Source organism: Heteronotia binoei, chromosome 2, assembly GCF_032191835.1.
Source record: "Heteronotia binoei isolate CCM8104 ecotype False Entrance Well chromosome 2, APGP_CSIRO_Hbin_v1, whole genome shotgun sequence".
In the NCBI taxonomy this organism is placed as follows: domain Eukaryota; kingdom Metazoa; phylum Chordata; class Lepidosauria; order Squamata; family Gekkonidae; genus Heteronotia; species Heteronotia binoei.
In genome coordinates, this window is record NC_083224.1 from 171,140,995 (window position 1) to 171,162,899 (window position 21,905).

The 21,905-nt window shown below is 46.6% G+C and overlaps 1 protein-coding gene across 2 annotated transcripts in view; it reads left to right on the top strand.

The window, feature by feature from the left end:
• Positions 1 to 305: 305 nt before the first annotated feature.
• OLFML2B (olfactomedin like 2B) overlaps positions 306 to 21,905 on the top strand; it is a 37,099-nt gene continuing 15,499 nt past the window's right edge. For both annotated transcript variants that reach the window (XM_060232444.1, XM_060232445.1), the window contains exons 1-2: positions 306 to 555; positions 6,501 to 6,767. In XM_060232444.1, the coding sequence (XP_060088427.1) occupies positions 400 to 555; positions 6,501 to 6,767 (423 nt within the window). In that variant the 5' untranslated portion in view covers positions 306 to 399. The remainder of the gene's footprint in view (positions 556 to 6,500; positions 6,768 to 21,905) is intronic.

Below are 21,905 nucleotides of genomic sequence, written 5' to 3' on the forward strand. Positions count from 1 at the left end.
CTCGCCTTGGGAATGAAGGCTGGAGGCCGGCCAGGGGGGAAGGAGGTCTTTGGGGCCGCCGCCAACAAGTTCCGGGGCCAAACCCCGCTGAAAGCCGTCTCTTCTCCACCCCCCCCCCCCAGGAGCCCCGATCCCCTCCCTCCAGAGCCTGCCAAATGAGGCGAGCGAGCGAGCGAGGGGGCGCACCATACAGCGCCATCCTGAGACTCCTCCTTCGGGCCCGCCTCACTCGCTCGCAGCCGGCCTGAGCCCGCCCTCTCGTCCCGCCGGCCCTCCCTCCCCGCCCGCCGGCTCCTGCTCGGCTGGCCAGAAGGCCGGGAAGGAGAGAGGCGAGCTCACTGCCTTCGCCCGCCCCATGCCCGGCTCGTCCGCCGCCCGCTAGCCGCCGCCGCCGCCTCCATGGCGCGGCCCGTGGAGCTGCTCTGCTACTGCTGCTCGGCGGCGCTCCTGGCGGCGTGGTGGGGTACCGCTTGCGCCAACCCCAGCGCCAGCCCCTCCACCGCCGGCGCCCCACTGCAGGATGAGGCGGACAACCAAGAGAACATCCTCTCCCAGGTCTGTCCCGCGCGAAGGTTGGGACTGTGGAGGGATGGGGGGGGGGGGGGGAAGACCCGGGAAAAGCCTCACGGGCCATGCTGAGTGCACTTTCTTGAGAGTCAGCCACATCGCGTAGACCTAGGTGCACCTTTGAGGGAGGGACAGTGGCTCAGTGGTGAGCATCTGCTTGGTAAGCAGGAGGTCCCAGGTTCGATCCCCGGCATCTCCAACTAAAGAGGATCCAGGCAAGTAGGCGTGAAAAACCTCAGCTTGAGCCCCTGGAGAGCCTCTGCCAGGCTGAGTAGACAAGACTGACTTTGATGGACCCAGGGTCTGATTCAGTAGAAGGCAGCTTCATATGCTCATAGATGTTCACCGGGTTGCTCTCTTAGCAAGCTCCTTGCATTCAGATCCCGACGCGGGTCTGTCGAATGTTCCCAGGGCTCCAAAAAACCATCCAGGATTTCTGCAAGGAGGGACGGAGAAAGCAAAGCTTAAGGGAAGTTTAGAGGAAGGGGTGCATTCCCCCTCCCCCCCCCCGTCTTATTTTCCTTGCTTCGTCTGTTGTATCTTATGATATTGTTAAAACGAGAAATAAATATTCACTACATCAACTCGATGCTGATGAATTAATGTGGAAGACGTTCCAAAGTGTATTTGAGAGTTCTTTGGGTGCAAGAAGTTAATGCTTCAATGCTCCTGTGTCTGCCAGCTTTCCTTGGCAGACACAGGAGCCTCTTCACAACACGGGGGTGTAGCAGTGGGGCACAGTGGGCGGAGCATCTGCTTTGAGCACAGAAGACCCCCAAATTTAATCTCGGGGTGCGTTCAGGAGGTCCCAGCTTTAGCCCAGCGGCAAAGCCTCTGCTTTCCATGCAGAAGATCCCAAGTGCAAGTTATGCTTTACAGTGCGGTAGTTCCCAGGTTCGCTCCCCAGTGCCTCCAGTTTTAAAAAAGCATCAAGTGATGTGAAAGACCTGCTGGTTAGCAGCTTCCAGTCTCTGACTCTCAGGTCAATGCAGGCTCCCTGGAGGAGGGGGATCCCCTTTCCTTAACGGTGCTTCAGGCTGCGATCCTAAACATATGTGAACTCAGGTTTAGTTATGAGTTAGCATGCTTATGGTTGGACTGCAGGGAGTTAACTCTCTGGGCAGGGACTGGCACCTATCTGTGCAGAGGTCTTGCACAAATGTACTTGTTTTTAAAATTAAACGTGTATACTTTGCCTTTCCTCTTAGCTCGGAGAGCCAATTAGGGGGCAGTTTGCAGGAGACAGCGAGAAGTGCGGCTCCATCAACTGGGTGGGTGGGGGTGGCTTAACCCCTCCCCCAATCCATGGCATTTGGGGTTTTGTAGGTTTAAAGGGGTGATGGCCTTAGAACTTCCCCGGACTCTTATTTCCCCTCTGATGATCTTTAAAAACAGCTTTTGTTGTTGTTGTTCAGTCTTTGCTTTCAAAGTATATGGGTATAGGATTTAGGTGCCTGTTCCAAAGCTACCGCTTGTGTAGTGTTGTCTGCAAGGCAGAGGGTCTGAAGTTTGGGTTGATGAACATCCATCCATCCATTATTCGGAAACCAGAATGAGTTATTTCCCAATAGGTCCTTGAGAAATGGGATTTGTCGTGTAGGTGCCTGTTGTTTCAGGGAGGTGGTATCGCATCGATGGTGGATATGCGCCTCTGCCAAACCAAAGCCCTTGTAAACCCAGCTCTCATCTTATATGCTTACTCAGAAGTAAGTTTCACAAAGTCCGATGAGGATTACTCCCGTGCAAATAGGATTCCAGCCTTGTGTTCCATCACATCCTACTGCTAACTGTGTCGGATGAGAGCGAGTCTCTTGGAGGCATTGTTACATTTCTGTCTAATGAGTATTGCAAGAATCTATCTGTAGTCGAGAAAGCATTTGTGATTGCTAAACCTCAACCTTTGCAGCAGGGGCCGTTCTGGGGCCAAGTGACTGCTGGGGACATACAGCAAGAAGACCATGGAGGCAACCCAGGGAATTGGCTGGCTCTGAGCCATCAGAGGGCACAGGAGAAGGCTGGCATCCTCTCCAGGGCTCACACCATCCCTAGCCGAGTCCATGCCAATCCCCTATGAAACTTGGCATGGACTCAGCCAGGAGTGGCCCACATCCAGGAGGGAAGGAATGTACCTTACTTGGGGGCAAGAAATCATCTTGAACCAGCCATACGTCACAGCTAAATCAGATCTGGTCTCATTCCAGAAGGGTAGCTGTGTTAGTCTACTGCAGGAAAAAGAATGAAGAGGAATCTCATGACACCTAACCACATCTGATTCCGGCTTAAGTTTTCAGGAACTTGTGCCCATTTGCTCGGATGTGCGCAGCAAGTTTGCGAGTTCAGCGTTTCAGCGCTACTGCCCAGGCATGATGCATTTGATTTGCATCTGTTCTAATATCATCTTTGCATCCATTTAATATCCTCTTGGTCCAAAGTGCATTCTTTGCCTTTTAAGTTAAATCCAGGTGCTTTCATCCAGTGGTTTTTCTAGTTTAGGGAGCTTTGGGATGGTTGCCTTAAACCCGCCACATGAGGGATCGTATCACATCTGCACTCTGTCACCTCGCACACGTTTGCTACAGAATAAATGGTGCTTAGAAGCTGATCCCCAAAAGCTGAAACGCTTGGCTTGGAGTTGATAATCCCGTGAAGTGTTGGGTTTCTGTGGTTTGCCGGCATTGCAGCTGCTGCCCCTTTAAACCCAATCGCTGTGACTTCAGCTGGTCTAATCTCTTGGGACGGTGTGCATTCATGTGATTCTTTGAGCCAGCAATGGTGGCAGTTTTCCATCAGCTTGTGTTGGCTTTCACCTGTGGTTCAGGTCAGCTCCAATCTACAGCTGCTGCAGTTGCTGGAACTACCCATAAATTGGCCATAGACAGAATTAGGGTTGCCAGGTCCAACTCAGGAAATATCAGGGGACTTTGGGGGTGGAGCCAGGAGCATGGTTGTGATAAGCACAATTGAACTCCAAAGGGAGTTCCTGCCATCACATTTAAAGGGACTTCATTCCTTTCAAATGCCTACCCTTCACAGGAAATAATGGAGGATGGGGCACCTGGCCCAATCTTTTTGAAATGGGGTTTGTTTTTTGAGAAGAGGCACCAAATGCTATGTTGAAAATTTGGTGCCTGTTGCCTAAAAAAACAGCCCCCTCAGATCCCCTGATCGATTCTTCATTATACCCTACAGGGACCAGTCTCCATAGGGTATAATGGAGTGCCCAGCAGACATTCAACTCCTCCCCTTTCTGATAACCCTGAAGTGGGGGGAGGGTCTCCAAACCAGGGGATCCTCTACTCCCCAACTGGGGATTGGCAACCCTCAGAATTCTGTCCCCCCCCTCCTTGCCGTGGGCTTTCTGTTGGGTTTATGGACCCTTTCAGTCTTTATTATTAACATTACCCATGATCATTACTCAGATACATGACTACATTTTAGATTCCTTTGTTGTGGAATAAATTCTGGCTGTTAGCTTGAGTTTCCTGCTCTGTGAGAAAGAAAAGAAAAGCTTTATGGGCTTCGGATATATTTTAGAGGCAGACCTGACCCTGAATTGAATCCTGTGCTAAGGCACTGCTCAGAAGTGTGTGCAGAGATAACAGGGGCCAGCAAATTGGTATCTCAGACTGGATCAGCTGCCGTTGCTAGGGGAGCGAGCCCGCTCTTCAAAATATAGTCTTCATGAAGCCAAAGGGGGGAAAGGTAGCAATTGCCTGTTGGAAAGAGGGCCGATTTGGTTTCCAGAAAGCTATTTGGATCATTTTTGGTCATCCTTTCACTGATTCGTTTAAAATATTTCTATACCACCTTGCCCATAATTGGCTGAGGCAGTTTCCAAAATTATAAACATCAGTACAGTTTAATTGCAGACCTTGAAATGCAGAAGTCATACTGATATTGCTGGGGAGTTCTGTTGTGCAATCCTGTGTAGAATTCCTTCAGTCTAAGACCAGTGAAATCATTTGGCTTCAGTTGGACAAACTCTGCATTGGCTTATGACAGTTGTAACAGTCCACGATCCAAATGTGCACAAGGTCTTCCTGCGGCCCAAAGACATGAAAACAAAAAAGGAAACAGAATCCCTTGGAGGTGCAATGTTCAGAGCTGTGGAGCTCAGAATGTGAAAAGCTGCTAGATTCAGACATGTCTTCTGAACAGACCACTCCAGAACTTTGCTTTGTGGGAAGAGAGCTTTATGCCATTCACTGTGAATTTGCAACTGTTTTGTGTGTGAGTGCCATGATCTAGCCATCTAGCTGGCAGTTGGATTTAGATATTATGCCTAACCATGGTTAAGGAAACTTAACCATAGTTTGCTATAGAAATGAGAGCTTATAAATATTTTAAAAACAGTATAGATAGATAACCTAAATTCTGGCCATTGCTCCTTCATGATCCACCTAGGGAAGAGAGAAAACATAAGCAAAAAACTAAACCATATTTGACATCCCAGCCATGGTTTGGGGTTCTAAGCAGGGGTGGAATTCTAGCAGGATCTCCTTTGCATATTAAGCCACACACCCCTGATGTAGCCAATTCTCCAAGAGCTTACAAGGTTCATATTTTGTAAGCTCTTGGAGGATTGGCTACATCAGCAGTGTGTGGCCTAATATGCAAAGGAGCTCCTGCTAGAATTCCACCCCTGGTTCTAAGTGATGGTTATTTCAAACCGTGGTTTGACTAATAGCTAAATCTAGAACAGTAGGGGTGCAGTTAGTCTTCCTAACAATCCATGGTTCAGTGTACACCTGAAATATCGTGTGAATGTGTCACAAGCATGTCAATAAAGAGAAGCCTCATACAACTTAGCAGGGAACCAGGACTGAGTGTCTTGTGTATCCTCCAGTGGCAAACCCAGGTTTATAATGTATGAATTGACCTTACAAAGGTTGTCTGAGAGAACCTCATTCAGAGTTAAAGACCTGCACATGCTGCACAATAAAATATGTTTTGAGATTACTTTTAATTTTTCACTTCTGTGTTTGATCTCACCGCACACTCTAAAGGAAATTCTTTGTATTGCATTCACAGTTGTTAGAATTTGACTTTGGCCGACTGGGATGTGCTTTTCTGCTTCAGCTCCACCCCCTGCCTTCCACACATGTGCCATGCGTCCTGACAGAGGGGACTTATATTGCTCCATCTGAGAAACCGACTGCATTTCAAATACAGTGTGAATGTGTCCGTTTTTGTGCATTACAAAAAAAAATGCATAATCTAGAGTTTTCCCACAGGGCATGAGAAATTGAAACAAAAGGGTGGTGTACAAAATGTAGCATAGTGCTCCTTCAGCACCTTCATTTTAAGCCGGGGGTGGCCAAACCTGCCTAATGTAAGAACCTCATAGAATAAACGTCAGATCTTTGAGAGCCGCAAGACATAAATGTCAGATGTTTGAGAGCTGCAAGACAGGAAGGAAGGAAGGAAGGAAAGCAACTTTAACTTTGAATGCATTCTTCAAGCTGGCCAATGGGGTGGTGGGGGCTTTGAGAGCCACACAATATGTGTGAAAGAGCCACATGTGGCTTCTGAGCCATGGTTTGGCCACCCCTGTTTTAAGCGCAATGCTCCTATGCACCTTCATTTCAAGTAGGGACTTGTGAAAGAGCAGTTACTGAGAGATTGTATCCATTGTGAGATCATTCTGGAGGAAATGGCTTGGAAGCTGCAAGCTTTTAATTTCCCCCGTCTTCAGAGAAATACCAAAGTGGGGAGATTTTTTTTACGAGGGAGAGAGGTTGACCAGCTTTTTTTTCTTTTTGGTGGCTGAAGAAAATAACTTTCCCAAATTACCAAGGAATGGGAAATTTCAGAGTCAGCAGTTTTGAGTGACGTATTACTTCAGGGTTTCACACTGCAAAGCAAACACAAAGGTGGGAGGGATATTTCCTTCAGACCCAACTGATCTGCTTATATTTCTCCCCCCCCACTAGTTGCTAGGTGACTATGACAAGGTGAAGGCTGTGTCAGAAGGTGGCGGTGACTGTCAGTGCAAGTGTGTGGTGCGGCCCTTGGGTCGAAGTGCCTGCCAGAGGATTAACGATGGAGCTTCCAAACCGGAGGATTTTTACGTGGTGGAAACCATTACTTCTGGACCAGAATGCAGATGCTCATGTGTGGCTCCCCCATCCGCTCTGAACCCTTGTGAGGGAGACTTCCGGCTGAAAAAGCTGAGAGAAGCAGACAGCAAGGATTTTAAGGTTGGCTGGTGTTCGAATCGTGTTATCGTTGAATTTTTAATTTTCTATTTATACTCCACTTTTCTCCCCACTGGGCTCGAAGCGACTTCTGACACTGTTCTCCCCTCTTTCATTTTGTCTTGTCAGTAACAATCCTGTGAGGTAAGTTTGGCATGAAATTAACCAGTGAGATTCTGTCACAAAACAGGGATTTGAATACAGCTCTCCTAGAATGTTTGAATTTGGGTCTCTCAGATCTTAATCTGATGCTACACTGCTCTGGCTCTATTTTGCCTTTGACTGGTCTTTGATTTGTCTCCAGTGTCATTTTATTTTCTCTTTAGTCTTTCACGTACGGACTAAGAACTGAACTACATGTTACATAACTTACACTACTTGTGACTCTCATGGGGTTTTACAGTCAGGTATCATCTACAAGTTATCCATGGGAACTCACTTCTCAAGTGTGTGAGTGCCTTGTTTGAATCATGACCTCTTACTGTGATGAAGAACTGAGTTCCCGTGACATTAAGTCCCTGTGGTGGGCATGTGGCAAAAAGGGTGACGCAGAGTGGTAAGCTGCAGTCCAAGCTCTGCTCACGACCTGAGTTTGATCCTGGTGGAAGCTGGGTTCTGGTAGCCGGCTCAAAGTTGACTCAGCCTTCCATCCTTCCAAGGTCGGTAAAATGTGTACCCAGCTTGCAGGGGGGAAAGTGTAAATGGCTGGGGAAGGCAATGGCAAACCACCCCGTAACAAAAAATCTGCCATGAAAACATGATGTGATGTCACCCCAGAGTCAGAAATGACTGGTGTTTGCACACCTTTACCTTTAATACATGTTCTTTACTGAGTCTCATCTCTCTTGCTAACTAATTCCTGCACTGTGTCCATGCTGCAGGCTTAGTCCTCTTCTTCGTAGGCAGAGGAAGAAACTTAGTTAGTTAATTATATCACCAGCTTGTGATGGCGTCACAGCGGTTTTTCAGGGTCTTCCTCACCCTTCAACATGAGATTATTTTAGACAGAAGACTGCAGCCAGGGAATTCTGCATGCAAATGTGGACCTTTGCCTGAGTTCTGGGTTCTACCAGTAATGCTGGAAAGCAACAGAATGTGTACCGTGAAAGCATAGGAGAAAAGAGGAGGAAAGACATGCTGGGTGGGCAATGAGCTCCTGCTCTGACTGAAATAAGTTTGTTTCTGCATTGGCTGTGTAGACTGAAAAGGAAGTCATTGGCGGAGCACCCCCAAGCCCTGGATTCTAGCTTATGGTGGTATTGGCAAGGTGTCAGCGTAGACAGTCAGCATCCTGTACTTTCTTGAGAGAGAAAACAGTTTTTGAAACACTCTTAGGAGCTGAGGATAGCGATTGCACTGGAGTCCATATGACACAAAGACCTACCAATCACACGTTGGCATGTTGATGACACTCCCAGGTCAGCCATATATGGAAGCAGCCAACCACTGCAAGCTGATATATCTCCTTGTAGTCCTATTGTCCCCTACTCATGCACACTGCACAACAAAGGAAGGAACAAAGGAAATATAACACTGTCTGCTGTTAGGAGGAATGTAACACACCCAGTAGGACTGACTACCATGATTCTGGGAGTTCTGCAGATAGGGGTTCACAGGATCATACACAGTAAAAGGAGTGGTCACTCCACCAATATTATGAAGACACCGCCTTTTGGTGAGAGAGCCCCTAGAGAAAGATTGGGGCTGCACCAAGGATGAGGCCCAGGACAGGAGGAAACTGTTCCAAGTTGCAGCTTTTCTCCAGGCAAGGGGGCCACAAACACTAGGAGAGAAACAAAGAAACACATTCACAGAAGGCATTCTTGACATCTCCCCAGTAACCTCCCAAGGGAAAGTACTTGTGGGAAACACCTCTCACATTCTGCAGCATTCTTCTACCTGCATGCCTGAATGGGCCCAAAGATGAAAGATGCAACTTGGGGCATGGGAAATCCTCAAGTGACTCCAGTGTTGATCCCAGCCATGTATGCTAGGACAGGAAAGACTGCAAAGAAGTGCCCAGTAGGACCTATTAGGTCCTTGCATGGGGCTAACTACAGAATAGGCCTGGGAGGCGACTCAGCTATCTTAGTTGTTCCATCAGACCCAGTCACTGTGGATAAGCTCTTCATGCTCCTTGGTTGGCCCAGACTTTAATACTTTTGCCTAGCATCTTTTCATGTTACCCATCCCTCAGCTGCATTCAGGAGATTCATCACTGTTGCCTGCTGCTACTCATCCCAGCAACTTCTGGCCTCCATCCCCTCTCCCTTGTGTAGGCTGCATTGTTTATGACACACCAGTAATGACGTGTGTGAGAACTTGATGGAACTGTGGCTCCCTCTTGTTTGAGTACAACTGTGCAGGAAGCTGATGACCCTCTTCCCCCATCACCACCACCATAGTGCAAATCTCATGCTAAAGATAATTGAGTTGAGTCATTGGCGGTGGCGGTGGCGGTGAGAATTGATCCCTGTCTTGTGGACCCCAATGCGAATGAGACTCAGCTGTGAAACAACCCAGACATGCACTGAACAGCATTAGGAATGGAGTTCTTCAAGCAAGCCCAATGTGTGAAGTTGCCAACTTTCTTACTCTAGGAGGGCTTTGGTGACTTGTCCACGGAACTCAAACTCAACTCACATTCCCTGCAGTCACACAAGAACTGTGGGAAACTACCTTTTAAAGAACTGCTGGGGCTCTTTTCTGCTTGGCAGGGCTTTTTTTGTAGCAGGAACTCCTTTGCAGCAGGAACTCCTTTGTGGCCCCGGAAGGTAGGACCAGAACCAATGGGTTGAAATTAAATCAAAAGAGTTTCCAGGTTGAAATTAAATCAAAAGAATTTCCGGCTCAACCTTAGGGAGAACTTCCTGACCGTTAGAGCGATTTCTCAGTGGAACAGGCTTCCTTGGGAGGTGGTGGGTTCTCCTTCCTTGGAGGTTTTTAAACAGAGGCTAGATGGCCTTCTGACAGCAGTGAAGATCCTGTGAATTTGGGGTAGGTATTTGTGGGTTTCCTGCATTGTACGGGGGGTTGGGCTGGGTGGTCCTGGAGGTCCCTTCCAACTCTGTGATTCTATGCTATTAAACCACACACTCCTGATGTAGCCAATCCTCCTGGAGCTTACAGTAGGCTGTGTACCAAGAGCTCTGTAAGCTCTTGGAGGATTGGCTACTTTAGGGGTGTGTGGCCTAATATGCAAAGAAGTTCCTGCTACAAAAAAAAGCCCTGCTGCTCGATACTGTGGCATGGGAAGAAAGGCCTCTTGCTTCCCCCTCTGCTCTGTTTTCCCAAGCTGGAATTGCACACTGGGGGCACTGCGGAGAATGAAAGTCAGGTCCGGGGAATGCAGATTGGCTCTGGGTTCAATGATTCTGTACTGTCAAGCTCAGACTAGACACTACTACTTGCAATGAGTTCAGTCTGCAAAGTGTGAATCTGACAATAAAGAGTCACGGGATGAGCTGTCCCTCTTCCTCCATGCCCACGAGAGGAACAACTGTGCTGATCAAATAACTGTCAAACAGCTTGCAACAGTGCAGAAGAAAGCAGGCTGGAACCAGAGATTTGGCAACTTTGCCGGATGTACCGTGCAGCTGTCGGTCGTGACGTAAGCATAGCAGGTGGTTGGCTTTGCACTGCGAAGGGAGTCCATCCTGGCCTAGCTGCTGCCTGCAGAGAGCCAACAGGGACACGACAGAAGGGAGTAATGTTTTGCAGTAGTGGCAAACACAGATGGGCTTTGCATAGTCTCCTCATGGTGCTTTTGCAGTTTCCCTTTCTGCACAGTGTGGAGTGCCCCCTGTGTAAAAAAAGGAGAAGAGGAAGGGTTATTAAGAAACCAGTGCTGAATGGGGTAGATTGTTACAGGAGAGAAGGCAGAGAGATCTGCAGGAATCAAAGTTTGCAGCAGGCAGTCCCCCTCCTTTGCTTACCTGCATGCCGTGCAGCTCCATGTAAAGGGGTGGAGGCTCCGGTTCAGTGTTTGTGTACTGAAGAAGAAGACTGCAGATTTATACCCCGCCCTTCTCGCTGAATCAGAGTCTCAGAGTGGCTCACAAATCTCCTATATCTTCTCCCCCCACAACAGACACCCTGTGAGGTGGGTGGGGCTGAGAGGGCTCTCACAGCAGCTGCCCTTTCAAGGACAGCTCCTGTGATAGCTATGGCTAACCCAAGGCCATTCCAACAGGTGCAAGTGGAAGAGTGGGGTATCAAACCTGGTTCTCCCAGATAAGAGTCCGCACACTTAACCATTACACCAAACTGGCTCTCACACTTAACCTCCAATGTTCCCTCTAAGCTGAGCTAACTCACAGATTTTTAGCCTCTAGCTCACACATTTTTGTCTTAGCTCAGGAAAAATGGCCCCGGAACACTATAATTTATGCCGTAGCTCACAACTTTAATGCCAGTAGTTCACAAAGTATAATTTTTGCTCACAAGACTCTGCAACTTTGAGGGAACATTGTTAACCACTACACCAAACTGGCTCTCTGTTAGCTCACAGCGGTGTTTTCAATACTTTGCAGCTCTTTAATGATGTGCCCTTAGATGAACTTGCAGCCTTGCCACCCTTGCAATAGAGGATGACCCTTACAGGGTTGTTGTAAATTTTAAGGAAAGATGACTTGTGTTGTCTTGGTAGTTTCCAACTGGCTTTTCTGTTTCAGGACAAACTAAGAGTCCTTTGGGGACATTGGAGACTTTATAGTCTCACATGCCAGGAGATTGCTGATCACATAATAATAATAATAATAATAATAATAATAATAATAATAATAATAATAATAATAATAATAATAAAATTTTATTTATATCTCGCCCTCCCCGCCGAAGCAGGCTCAGGGCGGCTAACAACATATATAGGTATACAATACAGTACAATAGGTATACAGACATTAAAATTAACATTATTTAAAAACAATTCAGTTCGGTTCATATAAAAGCAATTCAATAAATGTTGGCGGGTCCCTTTATTTAACCATCATAAGTCAGCAGTCCGTAAAAGCCAGCTTGAAAAGGGTGGTCTTGCAGGCCCTGCGGAACTGGTCAAGGTTCCGCAGGGCCCGCACCTCCTCTGGGAGCTGATTCCATAAGCATGGGGCCGTGATGGAAAAGGCCATGCACGAGTGTTCTGATCACAGGTGGATCCTCTCAATATGTGCGATAACCATGTTGTTTGAGCATACATGCACATGCAATGTGGATACATGCAAACTGACTAATGTTTCTGTCGGGGGTTGCATTTGTGTGTACTAAGCCATGTAAATATGCATGTTGTCTAGGGTTGCCAACTCCAGGTTGGGGAGCTCCTGGAGATCTGGGGCTGGAGCCTGGGGAGGACAGGGACCTCAGTGGGGTACAATGCCTTAGAGTCCACCCTCCAAAGCATCCCTTTTCTCCAGGGGAACCGATCTCTGTAGTCTGGAGATGACGTGGAATCCTCGGTCCCGCCAGGAGACTGGCAACCCTAATTTGTTGCCCATATTCACACAGCATGATGACTTTAATCTACAGCGAGAATCATAAGTATTGTGCGCTCCCAATATGCACAGTAAATAGGCTGCCAGTTGTTGTGAGATCATAACATCTGACCAGAGCTAAGGCAGTTTACAAATCTGGAATAAAATTCAACCAAGTGAAGTAGTAGCATAAAAGCAATTTAATTATCCCCGAGATAAATAGCAGACTGCGATCATAAAAACTTGATCAAAGCAGTGAACATCACAGTAAAGTGATGAAATCAACATCAGATTAGCACCAACTGTCGCAGCAATAAAAAGCAAAAGCCGCAGTTCAAATCGGTATGAAAAATGTTCACTCATTTCCTCACCCTCTGCCAAAGCTATTCTGGAACAGGCAAAGTCTTTAAATTATGCCAGACAACTGGGAGAGGGGAATCCAAGGAAGCCCTGGCAGGCAGAGTGTTCCATGATTAGGGGGCAGCAGCTAAGAAGGCCCTCACCTGAGCACCTACCGGCCTCAGTTTAAATGTGATGGACTCATGGAGCAGAGCTCCACTGGCAGATCTGAAGTCCTGGATGTCTCTAGTGTGGGGGAGGTGGGTCTTCCTCCAGTGGCTGCAGTCCCAAGCAGCTTGGGGCTTGAAAAGTCAACAGCAGCACCCACTTGGGCCTGAAAACAAAGGGGAAGCCACTGAAATCAGTGGAACCCTAAGCTATGTATGTTCAGCAGGTTCCAGATGGGACACCTGCCACATTTTATACCAACTGAAGTTACTGGATGTTCTTCAGTGTACGCAGAACACTTTTGAAACACTTCGAAAACAAGCTATTAACACCAACTGTTGATGTTGTTATTAGATAGCATAATATTGTATTCTGCCCTGGTAAAATTCCACATGTAAGAGCCCCATGGCTCAGGGTGGTCAGCTGCAGTACTGCAGCCAAGCTCTACTCATGACCTGAGTTCAATCCCAGTGAAGCTGGGTTCAGGTAGCCAGCTCAAGGTTGACTCAGCCTTCCATCCTTCCGAGGTTGGTGAAATGAGTACCCAGCTTGCTGGGGGTAAAGTGTAGATGACTGGGGAAGGCAATGGCAAACCACCCCATAAAAAGTCTGCCAAGAAAATGTCATGATCTGACATCACCCTGTGGATCGGTAAAGACTCGTCGCTTGCACAGGGGACTACCCTTACCTTTACCTTTTTAAAATTCCACATAAAATAGCTCTGTGTAAAGGTGCCTTACCCCTTTTCTCTTGTGTTACTGGGGAAATGGTTATCTAGAGACTGCTGATATGGGTGGATCCTGCTAATCCATTCTGCTACTGGAAGTGGTTTCCTCAGGTGGAAGGAGCCTTCCCTTGAAGGAAATCTTCTCTGCAGGATCCAACCCTTGTCATTTCGGTTTTCCCTCTAGCAGATCTCTGCCATGCATTTTATGCTTTTTCCCTGTGGAAAGCAGTAGTGCTGAGGGAAATTGTGTACGTGGCAGCTGGAGATAGATGTGGAGGATCTGTGCTGAGCTGCAGGGGGTGTGGGAAGAGAAGAATGTATCTGGAAAAAAATACTAGAATTCATTTTCTTTCACACTGCCCTTCCCATCTGGAAATCAAAGATTTAAAAAAAAATATTTTTTTGAAGCACCCTGAGATGAATGTTGCCAATTTGCATTACACGAGTCCGTGTCACAGCTTTTTATTAAAATCTTACTTTGCAAATCGGTCTTTGATTTAGCTCGTCCAACATCTGCTCAAATCAGTCTTTGATTTAGCTGGTCCCAACATCTGCAAAGGCTGTGTGCTAAGAATGGGCTTGCTGGATCAGACCAAGATCCTGCCTACTCCAGCCTTCTGTTTTCCAACAGCTGCCAACCAGATGCCTCTGGGAAACTCATAAGCAGGGAGCACATAGAGAGAACTTTGTCTCCTTCTCTCGAAATAAAAGAACTCAGGGGCCCCCAATGAAGAAGAAGAAGATATCGGATTTATATCCTGCCCTATACTCTGAATCGCAGAGTCAGAGTGGTCACAATCTCCTTTAACTCCCCCCCACACACAACTGGCACCCTGTGAGGTGGGTGGAGCTGAGAGAGCTCTTACAGCAGCTGCCCTTTCAAGGACAACTCCTATGAGAGCTATGGCTGACCCAAGGCCATTCCAGCAGCTGCAAGTGGAGGAGTGCGGAATCAAACCCAGTTCTTCCATGCACTTAACCACTGTGCCAAACTGGCTCTCTGAAGCTGATGTGTAGGAGATTCAGAAGTACTTCTTTACTCAATGAATGATTAAAATGTGTGCTTCATTGCCAGCTGATGTAGTGACGGCCACGAGCGTAGATGGCTTTGAAAGGGATTGGACAAATTAATAGAGGAGAGATCCATCAATGACTACTAGCCATGGTGACTAAAGAGAACCTCTGCATTCAGAGACAGCAGACCTCTGAATACCAGTGCTCAGAGGCAATATCAGGGGAAAGCCTTGGATTCTGTCCTGTTGTTGGCCCTCCATAGTAACTGGCTGGCCAACACATGAAACAGGATGCTGCACTAGATGGACCACTGGTCTGATCCGGCAGGGCTTTTCCTGTGCTTTTATTGTCCCTGTTATGTGGTACTTACATGCTACCTTGGGCTGTGAAGGTTCTGGTGCTTTCCTTTTCTGGGTTTCAGTTGCAGCCACCACTTTGCATTGTCCACAGAATACTTTGGACATTAATTACAGGGTTAGCATCCTTAGCGTTACCTAGATAGAAGTATGGGAAACCAACAGCTATGTGGTCGTAGCTGTCTTGCCTTATTTTGGGTTTTACGAGACTTTGGTAGCCCTGAGGGTAACCAGAGTCCTGTGTTATATTTTCCCTTGCAGCATTGTTCCTGAAAGTCTTGAAACTTGAGCTCTCTGCAATTCTTGCTTGGGCCAAGCTCCAATAAACTGTAATCTAGTTAACAATCTGACTAGCAACATCTGAGTTCATCTGGGAACCACCAACTGACAGGCAACTTGAGCACATGCTTAAGCAAGACTCTTGTGTGGTCCAAAATCTTGCTTTCCCCCCTTATACTGAGAGGGCTTGAATCCTACCGTTCTGCTTAATCAAGTTTGAGGACTTATTTTGCCAGAAAAAGGATCCTTGGGCTGGAGGAAAGCATCAGCCTTGGCTCAGTAAAGTAGAAGGATTCAAGCCATCGTCTTAATCTTGTCTATAGTTTGTGTTTGTGCCAAAATGAAATACTCAGGGCTGTCTCACACATTTGATGTGACCTCCGGCACGCCCCAGCCTCCTGTTAGTATATGCTGAGTAAACATGAGTAAACAAGGGAAGTGTGAGTAGGAGATCCACATTTCCATCCAGAAAACATCTGCTAGAAAGCCAGGACCAGTTATGGCTTACCAGCACCCTGCTTTTGGGGATTTGTGTCCCTTTTGTACTTGGAATGGGGCATGAAACAGCTTCTGGAAAGGAATTGCATTTCTCTCAACTCTTAAATAGTAGTGTTTTGTCCCAGGCAAATGCACTGTTCCTCACTGGTGTGCCGATTTCAGCTGTGAGTGCTATGCAGAAGACAGTTGCACTGGATGTTTTGGCACCTACTGGACGGTGTCCATGCCATCGGTAGCATCAGAACTCCCTGCATTGCGGAGCAAGGAGAGAAGGATGAGCATAAGAAGAGTCCTGCTGGATCAGATCGGTGATCCATCTAGTCCAGCATCCTGCTTTATACAGTAGCCAACCAGTTGCCCTGAAGGGTATAGGTCATGGTCTTCCCCAGTGTTGCCTCCTAGCACTAGAATTCAGAGCTCTACTGCCTTTGAATGTAGAGGTTTTCTTTAATAGTCATAGATAGAAGATAAGATATTGGATTTATATCCCACCCTATACTCTGAATCTCAGATTCTCAGAGCAATCACAATCTCCTTTACCTCCCCCCCCCCCACAACAGATACCCTGTGAGTTAGGTGGGGCTGAGAGATCTTTTACAGCAGCTGCCCTGCAAGAGCTGTGGCTGACCCAAGGCCATTCCAGCAGCTGCAAGTGGAGGAGTGGGGAATCAAACCCAGTTCTCCCAGATAAGAGTCCATGAATCTGTCCAATTTCCTTTTAAAATGATCTGTGACCTGTGGCCATTCATTGGTAATGAATCCCACAATTTTTGAGTCCCACAAAGATGCCTTAAAGCTGTATTCTTAGATCTACCAATTTGGGAATTCGGATGTTGGATTGATGAACTCTTCAATATAAGACCTGGAAAGGTTAGCCCTGGGGACAGCTTTTGGAAATGCAGCCCATTGTATATGTGTGAGGTCACACTGGACGCACTATGTAGTGCTAAGAATGATTGAGGTGTCTCAAGCCCTGGTTGTGCTACAGCTTGGTAATAACCGATCATGTGGTTTGGCTCACAGATCACTGGGTGTCTGCCTTGCTTCTTCTCATGCTTCTGTATCCCGTTAGCGTTTTCTTCTTTCTTACATCTGCACATATTGGAGCCATATGCTAGCTTTTGCTAGAAAAAGCTGCAGTTTGCTTTCTCTCAGTTGGTGAGTGAGGGAAACTGTGGCGTTTATTTGCCTGGTTGACCTTGTCGTGCACTTGTGTAATACAAATGACAGAATAGCTACGTTGGGAAGAAGAAAGAAACTGGCAATGCAAGTTTTATAAAATGGGTTGTCCTCTTTTCTTCTGGAGAAGGTAGTTCAAGGCCCCAGGAGCAAGAAGGAAGGGAAGACACAGTCTGGGAGGCAGGGCTTCTTTTGAAGCAGGAGATCCTTTACATATTAGGCCATGCACCCCTGATGTAGCCAATCCTCCAAGAGCTTACAGGGCCTACAGTAAGCTCCAGGAGGATTGGCTACATCAGTGGTGTGTGGCTTAGTATGCAAAAGACTCCTGCTACAAAATGAGCCGTGCTTGGAGGTCTTCTGTCTGTGACAAAGATTTCTGTCTGTAGATGGAGGTGAGACACATGTTCAATGCACAGTACAAACGAGACTCAAGCGACCCCATTGATACGTTGAGTGTTTTCCTCATAAGCTGGAAGTTTCTTCCCTTCAAGGCTTTATTCTTTTCCAATCGTCTTCTCATTCCCCTTCTTTAACCAAGTCTTGAAATGTATAGAAAAACATAAAAGCTTCATTATATCACCTGTCTAGTGTAGTGCTGTCTGCTCTGGCTCTTTCCACATTCTGCTACCTGAAACCATTTAAAAATCTAGATTCCCCCTATATTCTCCAGTGAGGGCCCTTTAAGCTCTTGGAGGATTGGCTACATCAGGGGTGTGTGGCCTAATATGCAAAGGAGCTCCTGCTAGAATTCCATGCCTACTTCCCAGCTACAATCCCATTTTTCAGTGGCTTCTTCCTAATTGCAGTTTGATTATCTGATGCAAATTGGCCTTCTGGGCAGATGGTGGGCAAGCTTTGTATCAGGATCAGTGTATGATGGTGCCAGATTGGTGCCTACCATGGTGCCAAGTTTGGTGTAGTAGTGAAGAACGGCAGACTCTAATCTGGGAGAACCAGGTTTGAATCCTCTCTCTGCCATGGAAGCTTGGTGGTGTCCTTAGACCAGTCTGTACCACCAGCCAGCTAACCTCAAGGGTCACTGAGAGGATAAAGTAGACGAGAGAAGAACGATGTAAGCTTTGGGTCTCCATTTGGAGACTCATTGGGTATAAATGAAGTAAATAAATAAAAGTGATAAATGGGAGCAGAGAAGAAACAGTGGAACACTCCCAAATATTTCAACTTGGATCTTTGACTGGTTATTTTGGATAGGACTATAGGCAGGGCTGGAATTCTAGCAGGAGCTCCTTTGTATAATAGGCCACACGCCCCTGATGTAGCCAATCCTCCAAGAGCTTACAAAGTATGAGCCTTGTAAACTCTTGGAGGATTGGCTACATCAGGGGTGTATGTCCTAATATGCAATGGAGCTCCTGCTAGAATTCCATCCCTGACTGTAGGAATTGCCTTGCAAAGATCAGACCTTTTAACCCTATGTCTGATCTTTGCAAGGCAATTCCTTCCTTTCTGGTCTGAATCAACTTGCCACAAATTCACTTCCTTCAGATAACCCTGGGTTCTGGTATTTTGAGAAAAGAGAGGGTGAGATTCTGTTTCTCCCCTCTTTCCACATCGTTCAGAATTTAATCCGTCTCCTTCCTTAGTTGTCTTTGTATGATCTATGGTACAATCTTTAATGGAGTTATACACTTTTAAGTGTGTTGACTTCAGGAGATTTAAGAAAAATGTTAGCTATTTAAGATGGCTCTATTACAATACAATTCTGTGCATTTTTATCTGGGAGTAGGCCCCATTGAATAAAGCAGTGCTTACAACTGAGTATAACTGTTTAAGGTTATGCTAAAAATGCATTTTTTTGTCATCAAGTTGCAATCAACTAATGGCAACACCATAGAGCAGGGATGTCAAACATGCAATCCGGAGGCCGAATCAGGCCCCTGGAGGGCTCCAATCAGCTCCCTGGGCAACTGGCTGTCATCTGCTTCCTTCTCCCTTTCTCTTGCTTCCTTCTACATAATAGTTTGCTTTGCAAGACTTGCGTCTACATAATAGTTTGCTTTGCAAGACTTGTTGCACAGCAGCAACAGAGCAAAACCTCTATTTTCTCCATTGCCTGAGGCTCCTCCCTTGGGGAAGAAAGGGGGTGAGGCAGAGCTTGTTTTTCCAGACTCTCTCAATCGTACAGCAAAGCTTCTATTGGCTGAGGCTCTTCCTCCCCCCAGTCCCCTGGGGAAGGAAGGAAAGAGCCACATCTTCCTTTGCCCAGTTCCCTGGATCCCATGGAAGTAATACAAAGAAGGCACCTTTAAGTCCAATGAGTGCTAAGTACTAGCCAGGGCTGATCCTGCTTAGCTTCTGAGATGTGATGAGACTGGGCTAATCTGGGCTATCCAGATAAAAGTGAGAGTGCAATAAGATACCATGAAAGAATTAACCCCTTTAATTCAGAGGACTGTGAAACCATAGAATTGGTCACTGAATTCCTGTTTTCATCTTCTCAAGCACATTTATGTAAGTTTACATAATCAAACTTCTGGAGTCACTGGTTGAGCATGTGCTTTGTATAGAGAAGGTTCCAGATTCAACCTCTAGAGCTTATTCAAAATGCTATAGATCACATGCAGGGGTCATTTTATAGAAAAAGAGGTGCCAGAGCTTATTAGCACAACTCATTTGCATATGCCACACACACACCTGACATCAGCTCAGCATCTACCTTAAAATGCTTCTTGAATTATAATTGTCATAATAAAACCTTACTTTCACCATACTTTTTAAATTACTTTCTTCTGTGTGACCACAGTGGCATGATGAAGATTTCCATCTGTCTGCTTGATATGTTTTGGTTATTTTCCCATTTTTGTGGGGGAAAATATTAGAAAGTTTGTCAAATCTTAAAGAGTTCAGCAAAATTCTGACAGGGGGTTTGAGCAATGGAGACCAGAAGCAAGCATTTTTGGGGGGTTGGGGAAGAAAGAAAGAGTGCAATAAAATTTAGAGGCTCTGGAGCTCTGCTCTTGTGAGCCTCCTGCCCAAAATGAGGCCTGATCACATGAGTAGTAACAATTTAAATCAAGTAATCTGTGTAATCTCCAGTTCAAGCCGACTCAAGTAACACGGTTGGGAGAGCAACTCCTAATCATAATAATCATGGCCCATGTGAGGCCATGAGAACATAAGACACCTTCAGCTATTCAGACTGATCTGGCCACTTATCTCCTATGCTGTTGCAGTATGTCTGAGATGCTCTATCCTTTGTCAGAGTGACGAGTCTCAAGCCTGCCTCTAGAGGGTGTTGGGTCTCCATTGCTTCCCATGCCCTTTCCCAAGGCCTCCTTGGAAAAAGGAGCCGATGGCAGCCGGTTGTGGCAGAGATCCTTGTTGTCTAGGAACATCACCACGTTCCAGAGGTCTAATTCACAAGGTTCCCTGAAGAGGGTTATGCAAACATCCTTGGCTCTAGAATCCAAGCTGGGAAAACTCAGAATGAAGCCATCCAAAGCTGCCTCGCACCAAACACAATTTGAAGCAATTTATCACCAACAGTTCTGAGATTCATTTAGCACTGCATTTTTTTTTTCTGTTTTGGCCTGAGATTCAAAGTTTAATTTCTTTGTTTAAAGAAGAGAGCCTTTTACTGTAGAGTCTGGTTGACCCAGGGTCAGTTCAAATGAAATATTTTCCAGCCACACTGTGGATTTCCCTTAGTTTCATAAAAGTGAAAGGAAGTCATCTTCATAATAAGAATGTAGATATAAATTGGAAAGGCTATAATGCAGCAGTTGTTCACAGAGGAGGGGGGGGGGGAACCTTTAACAGGTTTGACTGGAATAAAACGTTCACTGTTGTATAGAAAATGGAAAGATCTGTTGGGATTTCATTTCATTTATTTGATTCCTACCCCTCATCCCTGCTGGAAATGACTCTGCTGTATGTTCCCATTGTCCTGGGGGCCAAATAGGGTTACCAGCTTGCTGGAGGATCCTGGAGTTCTGCCAAAATTACAACTGATCTCCAGACTACAAAGATGGTTCCCTTGGAGAGCCGGTTTGGTGTAGTAGTTAAGTGTGTGGACTCTTATCTGGGAGAACCGGGTTTGATTCCCCACTCCTCCACTTGCAGCTGCTGGAATGGCCTTGGGTCAGCCATAGCTCTCTTGTAGGAGTTGTCCTTGAAAGGGCAGGTTCTGTGAGAGATTTCTCTCAGCCCCACCTACCTCTGTTGTGGGAAAGGAAGGTAAAGGAGATTTGTAAGCTGCTCTGAGACTCAGAGTATAGGACAGGGTATAAATCCAATATCTTTTTCTTCTTCTTGGAGAAAATGGCAGCTTTGGAGGGTGGACTCTATGACATCACATCCTCTCTGAGCTCCCTCCCCACCCAAACTCCATCTTCCTGAAGCAGCACCGCTGGGGATGCCAGCCTCCAGGTGGGAGCTGGGGATCCCCCGGTGTTACAACTCATCTCCATACTAAAGAGATCAGTGCCCCTGGAGAAAATGGATGCTTGGAAGGATGAACTCTATAGCATTGTACCCCACTGAAATCCCTCACCGGGGTCAATCCCCAAATATCCAGGAGTTTCCCAACCTGGATCTGGCAACCCTATGCTCCCATCCCCTGGCAATGAGCAGGGAAAACCTGGCAACCCTACTTCACCCCCAAATCTCCAGGAATTAGCCAAACAAAAGTTGGCGACTTAGTGTCATACCACATGTTATACTGCTTTTGGGTCTGCCTTGGGGGCTGTCAAGTAGGAGCGCCCTGGGAGTTCCCAGCTGCAGCTAAAAGGCCTACTGTAAGCTCCAGGAGGATTGGCAATGTCAGAGGAGTGTGGCCTAATATGCAAAGGAGTTCCTGCTACAAAAAAAGCCCTGATTGTCAGTATTCTGATGTGAGAACTGAAGCACACATCTGGACATCTGGGTGGTGTGGCTCTTTCTGGGGTGCTGCAAGTCTGGTTATTCTGTTACCCATTTTTTGAAAAATGTGTTCATAGAAAATTTGTATGTCTGGGAAGATTTGTATGGCTGGGCCTCTGTGAGCTGCTAGGTTTCTATTTATAGGTATCTTTTAAATGTAAAGTCTTTACCTGAAGCAGTACATGTATAGGACAGTGGTACTCCCACTGCGGCTCACAGAGAGATACATTTG